The sequence below is a fragment of the Olea europaea genome, chromosome 7, assembly GCF_002742605.1.
Source record: "Olea europaea var. sylvestris chromosome 7, O_europaea_v1, whole genome shotgun sequence".
NCBI lineage: Eukaryota > Viridiplantae > Streptophyta > Magnoliopsida > Lamiales > Oleaceae > Olea > Olea europaea.
Genome location: NC_036243.1, coordinates 5,607,449 through 5,631,901, shown reverse-complemented (window position 1 = coordinate 5,631,901; position 24,453 = coordinate 5,607,449). Strand labels below are relative to the sequence as shown.

The 24,453-nt window shown below is 34.1% G+C and overlaps 3 protein-coding genes and 1 pseudogene across 3 annotated transcripts; 2 read left to right on the top strand and 2 right to left on the bottom strand.

The window, feature by feature from the left end:
- Positions 1-3,582: 3,582 nt before the first annotated feature.
- Positions 3,583-4,181, bottom strand: LOC111396779 (annotated as a pseudogene).
- A 5,182-nt stretch (positions 4,182-9,363) lies between these two features.
- Positions 9,364-10,579, top strand: LOC111397810. Its single transcript, XM_023024787.1, has 3 exons — positions 9,364-9,501; positions 9,787-9,851; positions 9,997-10,579. Exons 1-3 carry the CDS (start codon positions 9,364-9,366, stop codon positions 10,577-10,579), a joined length of 786 nt encoding a protein of 261 aa, XP_022880555.1.
- A 474-nt stretch (positions 10,580-11,053) lies between these two features.
- On the bottom strand, positions 11,054-12,492 carry LOC111397809. Its single transcript, XM_023024786.1, has 2 exons — positions 12,113-12,492; positions 11,054-11,648 (listed from the first exon to the last, which is right to left on the bottom strand). Exons 1-2 carry the CDS (start codon positions 12,490-12,492, stop codon positions 11,054-11,056), a joined length of 975 nt encoding a protein of 324 aa, XP_022880554.1.
- A 901-nt stretch (positions 12,493-13,393) lies between these two features.
- On the top strand, positions 13,394-17,863 carry LOC111397808 (beta-fructofuranosidase, insoluble isoenzyme CWINV5-like). Its single transcript, XM_023024785.1, has 3 exons — positions 13,394-13,657; positions 13,839-13,997; positions 17,687-17,863. Exons 1-3 carry the CDS (start codon positions 13,394-13,396, stop codon positions 17,861-17,863), a joined length of 600 nt encoding a protein of 199 aa, XP_022880553.1.
- The last annotated feature ends 6,590 nt before the right edge of the window (positions 17,864-24,453 follow it).

Below are 24,453 nucleotides of genomic sequence, written 5' to 3'. Positions count from 1 at the left end.
TTTCAAATGCCATGACAAATATTTATGCTACTATTTCAAATATTGTAACCCAACTAACATTTTAAAAGAGTCCTTCATACTTAAAAAAAAAAAAAACAAATCTCATTAACTTTTGTCATGTAGCTTAGATGTTCGGCTAGCATTTGAAACTGGAGCCTTTGTATCCAGAGAAAAAGTCAACGTGGAAGAAAGAATTGAATTCCATACCATAAATGCTCATGGTTTGATATTTATACATTTGATTTCTAAATAGCTAGACAATTACATATTATCAATTCTAATTATAAAGAAATCTATATATGTTAATAGAGTATGATAAATGATTCTTTTATCATCTATCAATGTAAATGACGAAAGTGACACACTATAACCGAATATATTTAACATACTAGCATTACGTTCAAAATAATCCAACCCTTACATTGCACGGGCAAAGGCTAGTCATAATAGAAGGTAAAATAGACATAACACGGATATTGCACGTTACTCTCTTAAAAGATGATCGATGCCGTTGATCAATAGATACATGTAATCCACTAAATATTTTCATAATTTAAGAGTGGATTAAAGATTACGAGATTCTATTTAACACATCTGCATATATATATTTTCATTAACTTCTACCTTTTACATAGGATTCATTTGATATAAATTCTTTTGAGTAAATTTTGTAAAACGTAATTTTTAAGAGAATGTACAATTAAAAAAGAAAAGAAAAGAAAAGTTAGAAGTCTCTTAAAACACAATTTCTCTTGTCGAATTTGTTTGTTAATTTATTTTTAGATTGTAATTTAAACATAACATGAATACCGCACAGTACTCTCTTAAAAGGTGATCCACGCCGTTGGTGAATAGATACGTGTAATCCACTAAAATTTTTATTAATTTCCTTTTTATTTTGTAGTTTACCATTATGTTTTATTACAAGTTTCGAAAATTATTGGAAACAAATGATTTAAGGTAGATAACTTTGATTTTTAAATAATGAAATTAAAACGGAGCACTAAAATGAAGGTTAGTGTATATTAGCGGAGTTAAATCGAGCAATGCGCTACCCAATGATCAAGCTTGGTTGCATTTTTCAAATTCATAATTCTATGAAATCTTTACAATATTTTTAAAAACTCATTCAAGTATAGCATAGTAAAATTTTAAAATTTTCTAACATCGTTTAAGCCCTCAAACATATGAAAAACTATTTTCGGGTACACTAAACACAACACAATTAGAAAAGGGACATAACTTGCCCTATCGACCTTCAATTGACTTGATTCTAAAGCCAACATACAAAGGATTTATAGGGCTTTCAAATCCTACTAGTTTTGTCCAAAAACTCAAAAAGTTTTGTCCAAGACGGTGCGACAAATTTCATGCAATTTATTGTTTAAATGTCTAAGGTTTAATCTTAACTTCTTTAGCAACTCTAATTGTATACATACTTAAACCAATTAAAATTTTAGTGTTTACATCAAGAAAAAGAACTAAGAAGTCTTTTAAAAAGGTAAATATAAACTACCATCTTTTAGAAATTAAATATAAGTTGTATAACTAGTTTGAACTACAAATTTTTCAAATTTGCTTAATTATGCAAATGAAGCACATTTCTCCATCAGATCCTCCACAATCTACGTGAATCCCACTTCCTCAACCATCATTTAATCTTAAAAATTTTTCAACATAGAAGGTGTGGACTATAAGCTCAGTAGAACCCTTTAGATTACACACACGCATGCACACACGAAGATACATATATAAAGTGATAGAAAAGAATTTAACATTTCATGTAGATGAATGTAGGCAAATTCATGATTCCAAAGAATTCCTTTGGTTTGTGGAAATCAGTTATGGCCATATATAAACTTCTTTGTTCATAACTTCAAAAATTCTAATATACATTACTAGTGTGTGTGAGAGTATAATGGACAAAATGGGTAGATACTTAGCACCACCTAATTTGAATTTCTTGAAATATGAAGGAATAAAATGTCTAAAAGCATTTCTCTTTCACACCTTTATTGTTCATTAGAGATTAACTTAACTAAAATAAAGACAAATTCGGATTTGAGGAGATGCAGGATAAAAAAATGACATTCTTCTTCTTGTAACATCCCTTTTAGTGAAAAACTAAATGGGAGAGTTATATCATCATTAACATGGTTAAATTGAGACCTTGTTTGACAACCATTACTTCAAATTCTTTAATTCTCATACTCGTTTTCAATTACACATTTATATAATAAAATATTTTTCATGTAAATCAAATTTTTTTCCTGCTTTTTAATCACTTATTATCCAAAAACTTACTATTCAAAACTCAATTTTCTCAAAATAATTATTGTCATACAGTGGTTGAGTCTTTAAGTAGAAATTTAATGAGTATTAAGCTGAAATTTAATGAGTATTAAGCTCACACAAAATTCATTCTTATAGTTTTTTTAATAAAACATTTATATGATAAAAAATGGAGGAAAATGAATAATTTATATGATTTATAACCTATCTCTATTAATGCCCACTAACAAAAACACTTAGTCCAACCAATTAATTTGATATAATTATTCTTAATGTGTAGAATGAGGAGTTTTTAACTCCAAAATATTTATAAAAACATTTATATGGTGATTCAAACCTAAGTTTCCTATGAGCAATATCGTACCGATGACCATTGTGACAATCCAATTATTCATTTAACTTTTGTAATCTAATTTATTTAAACTGAATGTCTTAAATCTTTGGAGTCTTAACTAACTTATGTCTTAGGCTTTCATTACGTTAAATGGGTCAAACCACCGTAGCTCGTTTCTTAAATAAATCACATCAACCAGTTTAAGAATATAAAATTCGAGATTTACATCATTTACACCTTAAAAAATTTCGTCCTTTAAGTTACTTAAATTAAACAAACAATGTCAAATACTTGGCTTTAATTTTTACTTCCGTTTCCCAAGTAACCACCTCTATCCCGTGATGTCATCATTGAACCTTGACCAATAGAATTTTTTTAGGCCTTAATTGTTGTACCTTTCTATCCAAAACAGCAATTCGAACTTCTTCGTAAAATCGATCTTTTTGAACATCTAATATTTAATAATTTACCATGTGACTTGGATCCTGCACATATTTTCTTATCATAGACATGTGAAATACATTATGTACAATAGATAGTTCGGAAGGTAGAGGTAACAGATACGCTACGTTATCAACCTTATCAAGAATTTTGAAAGGTACCATATATTACGGTCTCAACTTGCCTTCTTACCATATCTTAATACATCCTTCATAGGTGTCACTTTCACAAAGACATTTTCACTAACTTCAAATTTCAATTGTTTTCTTTGATTGTCTGCATAACTCTTTTGTTTATCCTAAACTACTTTTACGTGGTTTTGTCCAATCAGTGCTAGGATTCAATTTAAGTTATCATTATTATTATTTTTAAATTTAACAAAAGTATATAATAATGCAATAAAATCCGAACTAGAGTAATATAATTTTACAGCAGCCCAATTGAAAATAACAAAATTACATTAAGACAAAAATTCGTCATTTTTTTTGTTCTGTTTGATTGGGAAGCACCTTGGATTGACAACTAAAAGAAGAAAAGCACAAATACAGTCATTCTATGATCTCCCTCTACCCCTGAAACCTCCACCACGACCACCGCCTCGAGAACCATCTCTTCTCCTTGGAGCACCCCTTCCGTGAAAGTAGCCACCGCCACGTCCACCTCTCTCACCACCTTTTTTCTCCCCCTCTACCACCAGTTTGCGCTTGTCCTTTTGGCTGTGGAAGAAATCTTGAAAGCAGCAAAAACTTAGTCGGGTCAATGTAGAACTTCTCGCCTGCTGAATACGACATGGCCACAATTTATTCCATCATTTTAATCACAAATTAGATTCATTAATGAGGCCAAATATTTCATCAACTTTATCGTTCTGTGTCTTGTTTTGAAGGTAAATTGGTGCGTCAAAGTATGGTAATTTTTTACTTGTGAGCTTTGTTACAACATCTGCCTCATAAGCATGAGCAAATGATGAAACCTCAATGACTTCATCAAGTGGACCTTCGTCGTGACTAGGGTAGAAGCTGCCGCCATCGAAGCAACTGCCACAACCACCACCATTTCTCTTGCCCCTGAAGCCATAGCCACCAAAGTTGTCGTGTCCCCTAGGAGGTCTCATAATTTAAGTCTCTCTTAAAGGAAGGTCATGTGTTCAAATCTTTGAGACGCTAAAGAAATTATTGAGGGATAAGATGGGCTTTAACTCTCCTAGAGCGGACAGTATGTAAGCTGATGACTTGTGTACAGAGGTTGGGTCGTCACATTCTTATTCTGCCATTTTTCTTTCTCTTATCCTAGTTGTTCCACTTCCTTTTACTAGCCACAAACTTATTTTGTTAGCAGCCTTTACCATGATAGTCTGAACTTGTCTTTATTCCATACTTTTTAGTACTAGCCGTTTGATACCAGAAAGCATGAGCTCTTTCCAACATTTTGCTATAGGTAGTAAAACGGTGAGACATGAGGATTTTGTGAATGTCCTGATGAAGCCTTTGCTAAAATCCCTTTATTTATCTAAATTCAGTAGTCACCAAATGTAGAGCATACTTAGTTACCTGGTCGAACTTTTTCTTACAATCAGCCAGAGTCATGCTTCCTTGCCTTAGCTGTAAGAAATCTGTTCTTTAAAGTCCCTTAATGCTCGGGAAAAGAACTTCTAGTAATTTCTTCAAATTGATTCCAAGTCAAAGCCTCTTGCTTAGCTTTGGTCCTAGTTCGAAACATTGACTCCCACCAATGATTTGCTGCTTCAGTGAATATAAACTCCGTGCACCGTACTTTTGTGTATCATTGTCATCTATAAGCTAGAAAAATTGTCCCAACTTCCGTAGCCATTCCTCGGCTGTTAACGGATCACTATGCTTCTGAAAATTTCCAAAATCAATGTTTGAGTTGGGCAACTAAATGGTTTGCTTGCAGGGCTTGCCTTCCAAGCCCTTGCACCGCTTACAACAAATCTCTTATCAAATCATTCTGGTTTGGTTGTGCCATTTCTTTTAAACACGAAAATAAGCTTTTCATCCTTTAGACATGCATGCTGCCAACTCAAGAATGATTTTTTTTTTTTTTTAAGTGCACAAATCCATTTATAATCTAAAACGCCTAAACTTAAAGTTTACATGTCACTGGACTTAATTGAAATTGCAAAGAAAACTATAATGATTGATATTATTTTTATTTATTTATTTTATTTGCCTATCTATAAGACTTCTACATCCCTTTCTCAATCTTCAACTGGATACTCTTCGGGGTCCTCTTCTACCATTTCCTTGATGATCCCCGATTGGTTGATTTACCTTATAATCCTTAATGGTTGAATTACATCATCGTCTATCATCACTCTTGAATCTAAACTAAAATGTAAGGTTACTTTCCCGAGGTAGGTCTCTCAATAATCTAAAAGAGCATTACAAAAATCTTTATACCTATGGTATGAGGATTCCTCAATGGAATTACTGAACCCATTTCTTTAAATAAAAGCTTGCCAATACACTCTTCATGAGTTGCTAATGTATTCAAGAGAAGCCGAATGGCTTGTTGATTGCTAATCTGATAGCGTGCATTCTTAGTTGCTACCTAATGCTCATTAACACTATGTACGTGATCCACCAGATCTAAGGAATCCTCAACTTCAAAATCCAAATACGTTCTAATCGCCATTTCTAAGATGCTGACTAAGTTGCATCTTCTTCTTCTAGCCATTTATCACCCATTGTTATCATAGTCCAATATACATATTTTTTCACAACTAAAAATAAAAATTTATGAAAACATAACTTTAAAATTTCATGAAAATGTTCAATAAAATTTTCATACCTGGGTTGAGGATGTGGGTGATTGATGATGTAGAGAACCAAGGAGAATTCAAATCCTTATCCAATTTCTCTAATTTTACAGTATATTCTAAACTCATTCAAGCACAACATAGTAAAATTTCAAAATTTTCTAACATCATTTAGGCACTCAAATGGACAATCAAACATATGAAAAAAAAAATTGTTCTCTGGTACACGAACACGATACATGGAAAAGGGCATATCTTATCTCATCGACTTTCAATTGACTTGATTCCAAAACCAACAGAGAGAGGACTCATAGGGCGGTCAAACCACATTAGTTTTGTCAAAAAACTCAAATAATTCTATACGAGATGACATCAATAAAATTCATGGAGTAAGCTGATATTTATTTTTTACAAGTTAAGGTTTAATCTTAACTTCTTTAGCAACTTTAATTACATGCATATTTAAACTGATTAAAATTTCAACAGTCACATCAAGAAAAAAGAACTAAGAAGTCTTAAAAAAAGTAAAGATAAACTAACATCTTTTAAAAATCAAACATAAGTTGCATAACTAGTAAGAATTATAAATTCTTCAAATATAACTACTTACACAAATGAAGCACATTCTTCATTTGGATCTTTTGCAATCCACTTTCTTGGCCATCCTTATTTCTGAAAAAGTTTTCAATATAGAAGGTGTGAGCTTTAAACTCAATAGGACTTATATCACTTGGTGTACCCTTCTGATCTCACACACACATACACATACAAAGGAACAAAATGTGTTGAAGTATTTTTCTTTCACACCCTTGCAATTCTTTTTGAGCTTAACTTAACTAAAAAGAAATTCTTGAAAGAAAAATAAAGGCAAATTCAGATTTGAGAAGAGGTACGATAAAAAAGTGGCATTCTTCTTCTTGTAACTTCCCTTTTTAGTGAAAAACTAAATAGAAGAGTACTACCATCATTAATCTTGTTAAATTGAGTCTTTAAGTAAGAATTTAAAGAGTTTTAAGCTTATAAAAAAATAATTCTTATAATTTTTTTTTAGAAAACATTACATGATGAAAAATTGATGAAAATGAATTATTTATGTTATTTGTAACCTGTCTCTATGAATGTCCACTAACAAGAATAATTATTCAATCCACTTAATTTGATATAGTTATCCTTAATGTATAAAATGAGGAGTTTTGACTCAAAATATTTTATATTTTATAAAAATATTTGCATGGTGATTCAAACTTGGGTTTCGTATGTGAAATAGATAACCACTGTGGCAACCTAGTTTTTCGTTAAATTCTTGTAATCAAATTTATTTAAATGTAATGTCTTAAATCTTTGGGCATTCAATTGTGTTTGAGTCACATTATTTTAAAAAAATGTATTTTGGAATAGCAGATTGATATAGAATGTGTTGTTAAAAAATAAGGAAAACTTTTGAATTTACGTGTAATATTATTTTATTAAAGAATGTGTAAGTAAGATGATATAAAATTACCGTTTAAGATTTTTTTTGAAGAATATGGCTCAAACAGAGCCTTAAATAACTTATATTATGGGCTTTCATCATTTTAAATGGTCTAAGCCTCCATTGCTTGTTTCTTAATGGACTACACCAATCAATTTAAGAATATAAAATGGAAAAATTTCATTATAAGAAATCAAGTATGACTCATATCAAAACTAAGAAACATGGTTTAAACTTCAAAAATTAGATATTAATTATATTTTTATTTATGAAATAATTATATATATATATTATTTCTCGATTACGAATAAAAATTTTTATAGGCCACAAATTATTTCACGGTTATAAATAAATTTTTTTTTATAATTCATCGATCACAAATAAAAAAATTTATATGTCAAAAAACACAAAATTTATAAGTCAAGATTCAAATTTATAAGTCACATATTATTATTGGTCACAAGTTATTGGTTATATATTATTATTGGTTACAAATCACAAATTTTATAAGTAACAGTTTACTTTATGATCATTATCAAATTAATTGGTCACAAGTTATATCTCTGTCACAACATAATAAATTGTGAGTCACGATCACATTTTTAGATTAGATATGATTTATTGATAAAAAAATTAACCAATTTATTGGTTGGTTACAAACACCTTCACTCGCCACGATTGTCCTCGCCATCAGCATCACCATGACTACACTAGCATCCCTGACATCTCCAGCACCGTCGTCATCGACACCACCGCCATAGCTTTAACCACCACCACCACCGCAACCATCACCACCTTGGTAAACACCGCACAGATCAGGGCCTCATAGTGGTGTTGTAGATGCTGCTGCGACACTCAAATCAGCCTCGCTTCTATTTTCAGATCGATCAACCCCAAAACCACGGAGATCGTTGCGACAAACACTACACAGAGGTGTGCAGATCAGTACCCTACAGCGGCGCTTTAAACCCCGCTACGATGTTCAAATCAGTGTCGTTGGATCTGAAAGCATTACTTCCATTTTCAAAATGACGCTGTGCTGTCTCGCGGCAATGGTGTCTCGCTGAAAAGGTGCACCGTCTGGAACCGTTGCTGTAAAATCAGCGTCTCTAACGGCAACGCCCTTGAAACCGCTTGGAACTATTGTGAATGGCAGGGCAATGCTGTTGTGAACAGTAGCACGGTGTTGTTGTTGCGGTACTCGTGGCTGCTGTAAAAATCGGGGGAAAGAGAGATTGCTGCGAGTGAAGAAAAGGTAGAGAGAAGGATAACTCATCGTTGCTATGATGACATCGTCGATAGGGAAGAGTGACGCCACCTCAGCGCAATGCGACGATGATGCCGTTGTGGTGGTCTCTCGGTAGTGTAATGAGAGTTGCTAGGGTGAAGCATCTTGGGAGTGGTTGCGCCATGGAGTTGAAGTAGAAATGAATACTGAATAGCTTTTGAAACTGTAAGTTAGGTTTTGTGGAAGTGAGAGTTGAGGTAGGATGGGTAGGGTAGAGTAGAGTTGAGTTGATAAATTAATTTAATTTAATAATAATATTATTAATATTTAATATTTAAATTATAATATGATTTTTGAAAAAAAAAGCCTGTAACTCTTAATTATGAATTGAGCTTTTGTAAACGCTCCATCTCTGTAATTTCCACACATAAAATTCAGGATTTCACGGCTAACACTATAAATACATCTGTAGATTTTTTTTCATTAACTTAACACTATAAAATTTGGGACTTTAAAATTAACTAGAGTGGGTTTACAGAACACACTCTTTAACACTATTACCCTGTGGGCCATAAGTGGTTGTCTGAAGATATGTACTGTTCTGTAAGCAATAAATATATAATATACATACAACTGAGAATATACACACACATTCAGAGAGAGAGAGAGAAAAAAATATAAAAAGAATACCCTTTGCCCACTCTCACAGAGCCTCTCCGCCCTTGTGAGTTTCTGCCCCGACCATCCACCAAAAAACTCCCCCAGAAGGCCACCGAACCACCATGAGAATACGGAAGAACGCTAAAATTTGTCCATTGATGTATGCAGCTTCTTCACTGAAATCTGGAAATGTTCTTCAAACCCATATTTGCAAATTGAATCAATCCCCTTGGGACGTGATGAGCTTTTCTCCATCATCATATCCTCCGCCACCACCTCCTCCACCGTCGTTCAAGGTTAGTGAAGTTTTATCTGTAATGACAGGACTTTAATTCTGTATACAGATCTGTTGGAAACCATTTTTATTCTTGTCAAATTTACTTTCGTTTTTGCTTTTATTCTTTTTTCTTCTAGGGTTTTCTGAAAACCCCACCAGTCGGGTTCATTAAAAAATATGAATGAAAGGGTTTTTGTCGTGTATTTGGTCTTCGGAATTTGAATTCTTTTGTGTATTTTCACTGTATTTGTTTATTATAGCTTGCTTGTTACTATTTTTTCGACGTAGAATAATTTCTATGCAGGTCAATGGAACTGATAATTTAGCGGGAAATGGAAGCTTGGGAGAACCTAATGCAGCTTTTCATAGGTGATCCTTTTATTTTGTGTTTAATTCGGATTATCTTACAATTTCCAGCTCTTTATTGACGCTGAAAATAATTAGGGTTCTTCAATCAGCATTATTGATTTTTTAAAATTTGGAGTCAAATGTTTATTTGGATTATTATCAATAGTGCTGCATCACTGAAAATTGCCGCGGAGAATGAACTGACTGGAGAGATCAAAGCTGTAAAATGGGATAATTCCAATGGCGAAGGCGATGGCGGCAATCTGAGAAGCTCTGCCCATGAGGACTCGGAGGAAGGGCCTGAGAATCCCGGGTTAAAGAAGGAAATGCAGATTGTATATTGTGTCAAGACTGATGGGAAAGCATGGAAATGCAAGAGGGAGGCGGCCGAAGGGAACTCTTTGTGCAAGCACCACTTATCTCAAGTGCGAAACTGCAACTTGTCTCTTCCAGCAGCAAAGAAACAAGATAAAGTGGTGGCTGACTCTCCGCTCAAGCCACTGGGCGAGAAGGCAGCTTCAACGTCAAATTCGAATGAATTTTACTACTATTCAGGTTTTGGACCGCGTTGGGGCAAGAAAAGAGGCGAGAACAATCGAGTTAGTAGTAGTACTCTAGTAGAGCAAGAATGTGAAACGATATCATCCACATTCTCTGAAATTGACAAAGAGAAATTCGAGATCGAGTATGAGGAAGACAAGGAGGGTGATGAGAGTAGGAGGAAAAGAGCTCGAAAGCCAATTAAATAAGGGCAGAGTCAAGAATTACTGTTACGATAGGCTAAAAATTTAAAAAATTTAATGTACGAATAAAATTTATATATAATAAGAAAAATTTAAAATATAAATTACCTGTTGAAGTTATACTCGGCGATGTTTTACAGCATAAAATTCATCTATAATAGAATCTAGATCTAAATTCATACTAAATTCTCGTTCAATGTTTAGTGTTAAACAATCAGCAAGAGAACCATCATCCATTTTGTTACGAATTTTCGTCTTCACATGTTTCATTGATGAAAATGCTCGCTCCACAATCGCCGTTAAAACAGATAGTGTCAGTACTAAACAAATCAATTTAGTCAAAATGACGTAACTCTCCGACCATCTACTTGCAACCAATTCCCGACATAAATCAGAAAGTGTAAGTACTTGAAATCGAGGTTCAGAAATCACATCATTTTGATAATGTTGCAACTCAACTTTCAAACAATAAATATCTTACTATTTAAAATCTTCAAGATAAAACTTCTCTGCAAGCTTGCAAATATTATCCATATTTAATGATTCAAAAGAATTTTTTGAATCCAAAGTTGTACTGAGAGAAAGGAGCTCTATTGATGTCTCGTTAAATCTTGTATCTAACTCCATCATTTGAAAGTCAATGGCTGCATTGAAAATATCAAAGTGATAATGATGTTCAGTGGTAGGATACTCACGACCACGAGAATGACCAACCATATACGAGCCATCAAAGTCAGGTACATGTATATCATTTTTGGAGCAAAAACATTTCACCTCTTCAAGAAATTCTTCCCAGCCATCTCTTCTCAATATTTGAAAGATAGTTTTTGTAGTATAGACAAATTTCATAGCAGTTAAGATGTCTTGAGTTTTCTTTTGAAGGGACTGACAAAGAACATCCGCAATTGCTAATATTCTATGCATTAAATGTAAGATAAATACAAATTCAAATGTTGTTATGGTTTTGTATACACCACCAATTTCGGACCGAGATCTTGTACTTGGAGAACGATCACTAAGATACTCAAGCACCTTGCAAGTTGCAGTATACATATCAATCAAACTCTTTACAGAGCTGTAATGAGAATACCAACGAGTACTTTTGGATCGTTGCAAATTACCAATCTGATTAGCACAACTTCTGGACTCTCGTTCTCCAATTTCTAACAAATACTCAATTTATTTTCTTAGGGCACTTTTCAACTCATTGATGCGCTTAGGAGATGATGTAATCATATTAATAACATTGTCCAAATGAGAAAAAAATGAATTAATAACTGAGACATCCTTACCTGCAAAAACCAATGTGAGTTGTAAACGCATATGGACAATCTTTAAAAAGTAATGCCTGTAGTCCATTCCAAGAACCACGCATATTATTAGCACCATCATACCCTTGGCCTTTCATGTTTTGCACTTGAAGGTTGAAATGAATAATAACATCAGAAATCTGATTCTTAAAATTTAATAAGGTAGTGTCACTGACACTTTTAATTGCAGAAAAAAAACTTTGTCAAAATTCCATTACTGTTTACAAACCTCAGGATAATAGCCATTTGTTCTCGTGAAAATTCATCTCGTGCTTCATCAACAAGAATACTAAACTTTGCATCCCCAATTTTCGTACGAATTCCTTGTCCCACTCTATTGGCTATAATGCTCAAAATTTCTTTTTGAATGTCTGGAGACGTGTATGTAGTATTTTTGGGAGTATTACTCAACACAACTTTTCCTACTTCAATATTGATTTTTGCAAATGCATCCACTAATTCAATAAAATTCCCACTATTCAGTGAAGATGGAGATTCGTCATGGCCTCTAAAGGAACAACCTTGAAGAGCTAACCACTTAACACTCATAATAGTGGTCTTTAGACGCAAACAATTTTCCTGTTTTTCCTCATTTGATACAAAATGCATTACCTTGTCAATATGTTGAGTTGGTTTCATTAAATCTTAAGCTCTTCTCTTACATCTATTATGAAATGATGACGATGTTGTACCAACATGAATAAGAAATGCACATTTACTTCCTTGGTTAACCCTCTTCTAACTATCAAATCCAACAGTAACCAATGATGAAATATTAGGTAGAGTACTATCATTGAGAAAAAGGAAGCAGTAAAAATAATATGCCTTATGTGTGGAAGGCGAATATTCCAACCAAGGAAATTGATTATACCAACGTTTCTGAAATCGACGTTTTTGCTTTTTACATCCTTTGCTCTATACTCCAAAAGTTTTGGTTGATAAGGTCCAACATTTAGATAGGCCCGCCTAATTTGATCGTATTCATTAAATGGATATTCATATATTTGCTTTCTTTTTTCAGGGTCCATTCAATAGAATCAGATGGTTCAAAATTAAGATTGGAAGATGAAGGCCGTTCAACTCCAGGGCATGAAATTGGAGGAATAGGCACCGTAGGAATTGGAGAATCCAGAGATTTGTTATTTCTTGGTAGAAGGTCGATCTTCTTCCATATTAAATCTAAAAGTATAAAAATTAAAATGCTTCAATATCCCATAAAGGCATAAATATAAATTTATAAAACCATAATCATAAAACCAATTTACCGTTTGCTATGAAATGAGATTTTTTTATCCAAAGTCAGAGAACCAACCTTAAACATTCTCAACTAGTTCAGCAACCTCTGGACCCTCTTCTTAACAAATAGCACAGTACTTCAAAGAATCAAAATACTTCACCTACAATTAAACAAAAAAAATCCATCAAGTGAGTACAATTTAGGGGGGGGGGGGGGCAATCATTCCATTTCAACAAGAGTCGAAGTCCTCTTCATTCGTCAATCAAAACAGGAATGTGGGAGTGTCTTGATTATCCGGTTAGTACTCATCGTAGAACTGGGCTCCACTCATCTTTCAATGGTCGAAAAACTAAACATGTCATAAAGGCGAGTTTTAGTGATCATGACTACTATGTAATAGGAAATTATGATTTGAAAACGGATAGATATAATGTTGATGTTGATTTCATGGATAGTATTAAGCAGCTTAGATATGATTATGGTATGTTCTATGCTTCCAAAACATTTTATATCGAGAAAGGATGGTCTGGAGTTCAGGTAATCTATGTCTAATCTTTTCTGTGCTCTCCTCATTTTTGGCAATTTATTGCTTCTTGATTTTTTTCGAATATTAACATCTTATAAATCGTGGCCACCCATTTATGAATATTTCACAAGGCAAGAGTTTGATGAAAATATGAATGTAGACTGTATTTCCTGATACTTGGATTTTTGGCAGTCAATTCCAAGAACCGTATTGCTCGACAAAAAAGGGAAGCAGTTAGTGCAATGGCCAATCAGAGAACTCAAAAAACTATGGTCAAGAGAAGTCTCTCTACATAATAAAGAAATAAAGGGTGGAACTGTGCTTGAAATTTCAGGAGTCACAGCTTCACAGGTATATGCTCAAATCATCTTCTTAAATATTCCTATCGACTGCTTGAAAGCCTCAAATGATCGACTATAAGCACCATCATTCATTCATTCCATCAAGTGAGTAAAATTTCAGTTCCCTGCTCGTCTGTTCTTGTTCCCACATAATTAAAAGACAAACAATTGAACAAGAAACATAATAAGTAGTAACTATCCAATAAGGCAATAACCCAAAATACCAAGTATAATTAAATTATTCCAAGTTTCCAATGACCAACATCTTGAACAAATTTAATTATTTCTTCTGCAAATGACGGGAATGGAAAAGATATTGAAAGATTTTCAATACAACAAACCAAGTATAATTAATTGAAAAGATATTGAAAGATTTTCAAATTCTAAGAAACTAATTAGCAAATTACTTACCCTAAAACCTAACCCTAGTCGTCGGTAGCCAGGCTTGAGGCGGCGAATCAGTGCAACTGTGCAAGTCCGCCACTAACGGGCCGGAAAGATTTTCAAATTCTAAGAAACTAATTAGTAAATTACTTACCCTAAAACCTAACCCAAGTCGTCGGTAGCCAGGCTTGAGGCGACGAATCAGTGCGACTGTGCAAGTCCGTCACTTACGGGCCGGAAGTGAGTTGGGCCAGTCGACAATTGACAATTCCGTTACGCCGGCGGCTACGGGTAGGGGCAAACTGGCAAAGTGAAGATAGGGATTTTAATTTTTTATTTTTGGGACTTCTGTGAGTTGATTTTGCAAATGACGGGAATGGAAAATGTTTGGGAATTGGGGATTAATTATTTGATTACACGGTAATTACTAATGAAATGGGTATTATTTTGGGCCTAAATTTATATAGGTTAGTGGGCTACAAATTAAATAATTTTTTTTTAGAGTGGGCTAGCCCACTGAATTTATTTGTTAGTGGGCTAATGTGGCTGAATAATTACAATTCAAACCTTTTTTTGGTATCCGGGTTGGAAGACAGTGGGCTGCAGCCAAGTGCAGCCCACTACTGAATCCGCCCACGCAATTAAAGCCAGGTCACTAAAGTCCCTGATGTGATGGGGGGAAACCTTGTGTAAGAACTAAAAATGTGTGGTTTTTAATAACTTTTTGACCCTTTTAATATTATACTTTGGTTTAATGCAATTTTTTTTTTTGATGTTTCGAATATTTAGGTACTTCGGATATTGATTAAAAATGTAAAAAGTCGATTAATTATAGCTAATGTGACTTGGAAAAGCTACTTGTCCAGGCCACATGACGGCCCCGCCATGTGGCCCTTGATGTATGGTAGGTCCCATGTGACTTTTTTGTTATTTCATTAATTAGACTAAGAGTCTGTTTGATTTGGTTAATTTTTCATTTTTCATATTTTTTGTTGTTTGATTGCAAAAATTTCCCCGACAATTCGTTTTCCTCCCCGCCCGCCCCGCCCTGCCCCACGTGAATGATTTTCCTTGGTTTTGTGAAAAACCAATTATCATGGTTTGGGTGGGAATTGGGTTTTTCAGTTTTTTTTTTTAATTTTCGACAATGGAAAAAAAATTATATTTACAATTTTAACAATTTCTATCCCTTTAATTGACAATTTTTATGGAAAACAATGCCAAATGAACACCAAAAGATCCAAAATTTAAATATTTTTAAGGTGAAAAATTATACCAATCAAACATATTTAATTGACAATTCCTGATAAAACAAGTTTCAAGCAATTCAATTGCCTAAAATTCATTTTCTTTCCATCCAAATTTCATTCTTACAATCAAACGGACCCTAAAAGTTATGAAAAATCAATTTTTAATAGTTGCCGCTAATTAATTAAGGCACTTTCATGTTTATAACATATTACCCATCTTGGGTCGTAGATATCATCAATAATAAATTATGACGCTTTAACATTAGTCAATAATCAATTGAAACACTTTCACGTTAATTACATGTTACCCATCTCGGTCATATTGTCTTTGCTTAACTAAACAGTTTATTGCATATAAATCAATTGCTTAAAAAATGACTGGTGTATTTTGACAAATTTACCCCTTTTTCGTAAAATACCTTCCTATTATCATGAAATTGGAATAAATAGATAACTATTTGTACACACTGCCATTTTAAGGAAATTTGATGGAAAAAACCTAACGCCAAAGTGAAGAACTCGGTTCAAGAAAAGCGAAGTTCCACAAAAATCCTGGAATGCAGGGCGGTCCCGTTAAGGGTCCAACTGGGTGCAATTGCCACCATTGAACCCTTAATTTTTGACATTTTAAAAAAAAAATCCCCATAATTTTGGATCATAATTTTCACAATTATTTTTTACACAATTTTGTCTCGTCTCCAGTGAACTATAATCTTGGGTCAGCCCTCGTTGGTGGCAGGAAAATTTAGAGGATGATGAAGGGACGAAGAGAAAGGTGATGGTTGAAGTGGAAATGAGATGTTGGTAGAGGAGGAGAAGCCCAATTGGCGTTTGGATTCTGATGTCAAGTTGGGATAAGAGCATCTTAAGTATTTTGAGCAACACTCGATAAAAAATGTCATAGATGACAACGTCGAGATTGTATTATTGTTTTGAGTGTTACAACATGCAAGTTATAGTTCCAAAGATAATGGAATGTATTTCAATCTTGCATATGTTAATTACTTGAGTATTCGGCACCGATTGTTAAAGGGCAAGTGATAACTGGAATTTTTTACACTCTCACATTGAGTGTATCACTAGACTTCAAACAACTAAGCAAGAGTATGTGTTTGAAACATGTGAAAAAAATAATGGTTATAAATTGACGAGTACTTGGACAATTTTGTCCCCATAAATCTTGGATGAAAAAGTGAAACAAAAAAAAAAAAAAAAGGGGAAAAAAAAAAAAAAAAAAAAAAAAAAACGTAAAAAAAAATCCTAAAATGCCATAAAATTCCAAGTTTCAAGAAATGAATGGGGAAAGAAAGAAAGAAAGAAAAGAAAAATCGTAAGAAAAGATCCTAAAATGCCATTCTTTCCATATTTGGGGAAATACACTCAGAGAGCCTTTTTTGGTAGGATAAAGATATTTGTACAAAATCTTGTTGACAAAATGATGTACTAGCTCTCACAAAATTAACGGATTTCACATGAATTTAAAAAATGTCGATTTGCGATCCCCACCCCCACTGTGATTAGTGAATAAGGGAGTTTGTATAAAAAGTTTGTACATGCAGCATGATCCTTTTGTTATTTCTTAGAAAGCCTCTATTTCAGAAATTTTAAGTGTTTTTATAACATTAAGAGAGCGTTATAATCTTTTAAAATTCTTCTTAATTTTGGACACCCGATACAATTGAAAAATTAAAACTCCGTTTCTATTTGTGCTCTTTGACTTCTAAATGTAGATTTTCTCTCCTCCCTGTGTGCGTTTATCTGTGTATAAATCGAATGTGAGCACACGCGTATGCATGCTAAGAGAAGTTTGATTATCTTGAATTTTCCATGTTAGGATTTGTCATTTATGATTCCGTTGATAGTTGCATGCCAGGTGTTTGATTTTTTGTCTACTCAACGACTGTTTAATTTCTCGTTAACATTTACTAGTAAATCTTGAAACTAATAACAAACTTAGTGGACTCCATTAAATGTGTTAGGTTTCGGTTTTTCACATTCTTGATTGTTCTTCCTTTCTTGCTGGCTGTTCATTAAGTGAAATTACTGTGTGGCGTAATGATTTTAGTCTGGCCCTGTAGTTTTTGCTTCATTTTCGTATAATTGCTGCAATTTCATTCTTAATTTCTGTTCAGTGAAAGGAGTCCACGTAATTGCTCCCAATTTCAGTGATTTACGTGTTCCCTCGTCTCTTGGACGGAAGAAAGAAGGAAAGTTACTGAGCGACTTCAACAGGTTGTCTTGAGATTTGACCAGAGTGTTTTCAGGAAGATTTTAGGTTGACTTATTCCAAGTGAGGAATAAAAAGCCGTTCCTTTTGGTGTTATATAATAATTGGAAAAAGTCACTTTGCCCGAATTTTGGTGACAGCTCGGTTAAACAACCATCACATTGTGCATGGGTCCGCGTGAATTAAAGAATGCCGACCCTCCCATGTGTGTGTGTTCGGTCATCCCCTATATCATCCTTATATTCTTGTAGCTTGGTCCATAATAATTTTGGTGATCACTGTATGAAGATGGGTTGCTTCATTTTTGTGAGCTCAACTCAAACTGATTCAGTAAGATTTGAAGTCCAAAATCGGTCCATTATTGATAAGATGGTTCTAGAATAGATAATAATGTATTTTCATACTTGATTAAATTCACCTCTTCATTGGATGCTTGACACCTATGTTACAATAGAACTCAAGAAATACACAAAGTATTTTCAGATCTCACATAGAGAAAAAATTCGACCTAGAACAGGACCAAACCAAAGGTATATTGTTCAATCAATTGTCAGGGCTCAGAAATTAACATTGTACCCTTCTGTACAATAGTAGAGACACCAAGAATCAAACCTAAACCCCACAAAAGGAACCGGGACGCAACTACTTCGACGAGCCACAAAGAAAACCTCCTTCAATGACTCCACTAACTCCTTTCAAAAGAATCACTTAGATTTACTGTTCACACAGAATGAATCAAGTTCCAAATTACAGAGATCTTGGAAAGAAAAACACGAAGAAGACGAAGGAGAGAAGAGGCAGAGAAAATGACTCATTCTAGAGAGTTCAAGAGTCACCAGAAAAATATCACGCTCGGTCAACTAGGGCACCACCAAAGGTCCCTTATATTGAAGAACAAATCACCCTAGATCAGCTGGGTGATCCAAGGGCTCAGAGCAGCACACGTGGCCTCATGTTTGGGCTCGGGTAGATGGGCCTCTACCATTAAATTATCGGGCAATGGAAATATAATACCAGCTATTGGGCCGGGCCCTTTTCATCATAGCCCAATTGATTGATTTGGCATTACAATCCAAACAATCTCCACCTTGATGCTAATGACCAACATGCATACTACAAAGATATGAAACAAATTCATTTTCTTCTTTAAGTTCCACAGATCATTGCACCAAGAGGTTTAGAGTACCTGCATTACAACAAAGGTTACCCAGTATCAATTTTCAGCATTTTCAAAGAGGACCTAAACTTATTAAGAGACAGTACCTTGGTCCCCATATCAGCAGGATTAAATTCTGTTGGAATCTTTTCAAGTACAACAGATTCTTTATGAATTATGTCTCTTATAAAATGCATTCTAACATCTATATGCTTGGTCCTTTCATGAAATACAGGATTTTTACACAGATAAATTGCACTTTGACTATCTGAGTAAACTACAACAGGTTGTGACAAAATATTAATTTCACATAACAAACCTTTGAGCCATAGTGCTTCTTTTATGGTTTCAGTAGCAGCCACATATTCTGCTTCAGTGGTTGAAAGTGCAACAATAGGCTGTAATTGTGATTTCCAACTCACACAAGTGCCACACAAAGTAAACATGTAAGATGTGGTTGATTTTCTATTGTCCCTGTCCCCAGCATAATCTGAATCTACAAACCCCTTTAATATAACATCTTCTTTACTAGGATTAAAACATAAACCTAAGTTAGATGTTCCTTTTAGATACCTAAGTAACCATTTTAAGGCTGTCCAATGTTCAAGCCAGGATTGGCCATAAATCTACTTAGGGTACTAATCGTATGAGCTACATCAGGTCTGGTACACACTATAGTGTACATTACAGACCCCACAGCATTAGCATAGGGGACCTTTTGCATGGATTTCACATCAAATTCATCAACTGGACATTGATCTTTACTCAATTTAAAATGACTTGCAAGTGCTAAAGTGACAGTTTTTGATTCATGCATGGAAAATTTTGATATGACTTTTTCAACATAGGCAGATTGTGATAGAAAAAGAACCTGTTTGGATCTATTTCTCTTAATATCCATACCTAAAATTCTTCTAGCATGTCCCAAGTCTTTCATTTCAAATTCAGAGCATAAAGATCTCCTAATATCATTAATATCACTAAGATGCTGTCCAATTAACAACATATCATCCACATAAAGAAGTAGGTAAAAAAATCACAGATTCAGATTTATCTTTTTTCAAATATAGACAATGATCAAAAGAGCTTCTAAGAAAACCTACAGATGACACAAAGTTATCAAAGCGTTTATACCATTGTCTAGGCGATTGTTTAAGTCCATACAATGATCTCTTTAACAAGCACACATGCTCAGGTTTCTTGTTATCTACATATCCAGGTGGTTGTCTCATATAGATAATTTCATCCAAGTCTCCATGCAAAAAGGCAGTTTTTACGTCCATTTGTTCAAGTTCAAGATCATAATGAGCAACTCATGCAAGCATAACACGTATGGTAGTATATTTAACTACAGGTGAGAAAATTTCATTATAATTAATACCGGGTTTTTGAGTAAACCCTTTTGCCACTAATCTGGCCTTAATCTTAGGGGCTGATTTGCTATATTTCCTTCATTAATTATATAGATCCATTTACAATCAACTAAGGATTTATCTTTAGGTTTAGGAACCAAAATCCAGGTTTCATTTTTCCTTAAAGAGTTCATTTCCTCTTCCATAGCCAATTGCCAGTCTTTTGAAGACTGACAACTCATAGCCTCCTCATATGTTTTTGGTTCCTTAAAGGCCAGATCTTGACAAGTCAGTAAAGCTAGAGATAGGTAGTCTCTCATTTTAATGGGTTCCCTTATTTCTCTTCTAACCCTATCCCTAGCTAACTGGTAACCATCTAATGAATTTTCTTCTTCACCAACTTCTTGAACATCACCTTCACCTTCTATATTTTCATCAAAAACTTCACCAGTCTCTTCCTGAACATTATCAGTATGTTCAGGAGGTGACAAATGCTCCACCTGCAGCCTAGTCATCTCTTCTTCCTCACTACTAGAAGCACTAATATGATGTTTATTAGTCATGCAAGGCATATCACACTCATTGAAGGTCACATTCCTACTTGTGATCATTCTAAACCCCTTCACACTCCTATCCCACAATCTATACCCTTTAACTCCTTCAGGGTATCCCATAAAAACACATTTTTGGGATCTAGGTTCAAGTTTACCACTATTTTGATGGGAAAAGGCTGCACAACCAAAGGTTTTTAGATGACTATAATCTGGTATTTTTCCAGACTATATTTCCTCAGGTGTTCTGCCATCTATGGCACTACTTGGTAGGGGTGGGTGCAGGTTGGTTCGGTTCGGTTCTAAAGAGAATCGGTTAGAACCGAATCGAACCAAAATTTTCGGGTATTTAGTAAATGGAACCGTAGGGTCCAAATATAATTATGGAAACGTTCAGGTTCGGTTCCGTTCGGTTTAGTTCGGTTCGGTTCGGTTCGGTTCTGTACTATAATTAAATTTTTTAACATTTATAACAACATTATATAAATACAACTAATGATACATTCAATGGTTTTGGAATGTTAGAGACTAGTAAACTACATTGTTCAAATGATCGCTATGGTCAAAGCTTCGATCGGTGGAGGTCACAGTGTCGGCTGACGATTGTATAGGTTTTGGAATATTAGCGGGGCTGAGAGAGTGAGTACGAGAGTCGACACAACGTTATACACTTTAGTGTAGGTGTTTAGAGTTATTTAGTGGATTGGATCTTTTTGGGCTAAGAAATAAAACAATAAAATGAGTAATTGGGCCAAAAATTTAAAAATTAGAAATTAAACAAATTCTTGGGCCAAAAATTTGGATTTACAAATTGTTAATTTGTTAATTTGTTTAGAAAAAATTAAAATTAAAATAATTTGATTTATTTAATATAAAAAAAATTAGAAAGATTCGGTTCTTCGGTTCTTGGTCTAGAACCGAGAACCGAACCGTACCCGTCGATTCTCAATTCAGATACCCGTTCGGGTATTTAATTTGACAATTTAACAAGAACCGTTGGGTTCGGTTCGCTTCGGGTTCGGTTCGAGAGATTTGCTCAGCCCTACTACTTGGGGTTCTATTTATGATATAAACTGCAGTCATAGCAGCTTCACCCCACAGTACTTTAGGAACTCCAGAACTGATCATCATGCATCTTACTTTGTCTAGAATAGTCCTATTCATCCTCTCAGTAATTCCATTTTGCTGAGGGGTATAAGGAACTGTTTTATGCCTAAGGATCCCACTATCCTTACATAATTGATCAAAAACAACACTACAAAATTCTAGACCATTATCAGTTCTTAATACCTTGATTTTCTTCCCAGTTTGATTTTCAATCAAGGTTTTCCAAATTTAAATTTTTTCAAAAGTATCTGATTTTTGTTTTAACAGAAAAATCCAAACTTTTCTTGAAAAATCATCAATCAAGGACAGAAAATATTTGTTTCCTCCTTGGGTAATAGTAGATGAGGGTCCCCACAAATCAGCATGTACATACTCCAGAACAGAAGTAGTTTCATGCTTACCCGTATTAAAGTGAAGTCTATGTTGTTTACCAAGTATACAATAATCACAAAAAGGAATTTTTGAAACATTATCTTTTCCAAAAACACCCATTTTATTCAAAATATGCAGACCTCTTTCACTAACATGTGCCAGCCTATTGTGCAATTTTAAGGTGGCATCAACTCCAGCAGTTAAGGACTCAGCAGTATGACTTGAAACTATTTCAGCTCTAGTGACATATATACCATTTCTTTTGGCACCCTTGAATATTACAAGAGAGCCTTTAAAAACTTTTAACAAACCATTTCCAAGTTTAGCTTGGAGACCAATGTCATCTAGATCACCCATAGAAATTAAATTTCTATTTAAGTCAGGAACATACCTTACTCTCTCTAGGGTAAAGATATATCCATTTTCAAATTTTAAAGTCACACTGTCAATTCCTAAAACTTTACAGGCTGCATTATTACCCATTACTACCTCACTTCCATTCATTTCCTTAAAATTTTCTAAACAAGACCTTTTAGAAGTCATATGGAAAGTGCAACCAGAGTCAAGAATCCATTCTTGATTCTGGTCTATATTTTCAGAAAAATTTACAGTATGCTGATCAGTAACAGGTTCAGTAACAACATAGACATCCACAGTTTTATCATCTAGGGATTCAACTACATTTCCCTCATCTACTTTGTTATCCCTCTGTTCATTCTTTTTCTTAAAGCAATCCTTAATAAAGTGACCTGATTTCCCACATCCATAACATTTCCTATTCCCAGTCCCAGTCCTAGACTTTGACCTAGGTCTTTCTCTCCCTTTCTTCTTGTTATTATTATTTCTTTGATAACTCTGATTATCCTGACTATGGTTTTGCCTATTAAGTGACCTCCCTCTAACAAATAAATTCTCAAATTCTCTTCCATGCTTCTCAGTTTTAAGTTCCAGATCCTTGCTCCTTAAAGAGTTAATAACAACTTCAGGAGTCAAAGAATCCCTACCATATTTAATGGCACTTTTGACATCGTTATACATTTCAGGTAATGAATTTAGAAGAATCACAACCTTGTATTCATCAGAGACTTTGTCTCCAGCATTGGTAATAGCTTGAACCAATTTATTAAAAATGTCAAAGTTATCTTCTAAGTCTTTAGTGATGTCAATCTTAAAACTAAAAAATCTTTCTAAGAGAAACAGTTTATTAGGTAGGGACTTAACTAAATAAAGTTCTTCTAGTTTTTCTCACAAATCTCTAGCACTATCATGTTTCCCAACTTTTCTCAAAACTTGATCAGATAGATGCAATATAATAGAGGTATAGGCAAGTTCATCACATTCAGTTTTTTGTGCTTCAGTCATAGTATCAGGAAAATCACCAGTAATGGCTCTTGCAACTTTCTGTTGAACAAGAACTCCTTTCATTTTTGTTGCCAAATGGGGAAATCCCCTTTTCCATTAAAAACTCCAAGTTCAAACGTAGTTGTTGTCATTTGGAATGTTTAACCAACACAAGAAAATTATTTGAAGTTCAACGTTTAACAGAAAAGAGGTGGTGCAGAATAAAATGTGATAATACACAAGATCACAGAGGTTATTATGTACCAAGAAGCTTCAAGAATCAAGAAAACATTAACACACACAGTGTTCAAAAAATAACAAGAAATCGCAATGTACTCAATGCAACAAACTTCAAGTTCCAAATGCCCAAATTCACCAGGATTTCGTAAGGATCATGTCCTTAGGTCAAGGCACAATTTAGGTCATCAGAACAGGAAGCAGGAAAAGGATTATATGAGTATCAGATTAAATCAACGTATGTAATACTTCAGAAATAAGAACTTAGTAATTCACCAATTTAGAGTAATCACAATAAGTACGTTTCAGAAATATTAACCCAGTAATTCACTGACTAACAATAATCAAAAAAATTATGTAAAACATATATGGCTAGGAAGAATGGATTAAACGTTAATAAAGGGAAAAATAGTCGCAAACCAGAGGAGTGATCATTCAATATCGATCACTCAAGCTAGTGACCAAGAAAAAAAAAGCCTCACGAACAGT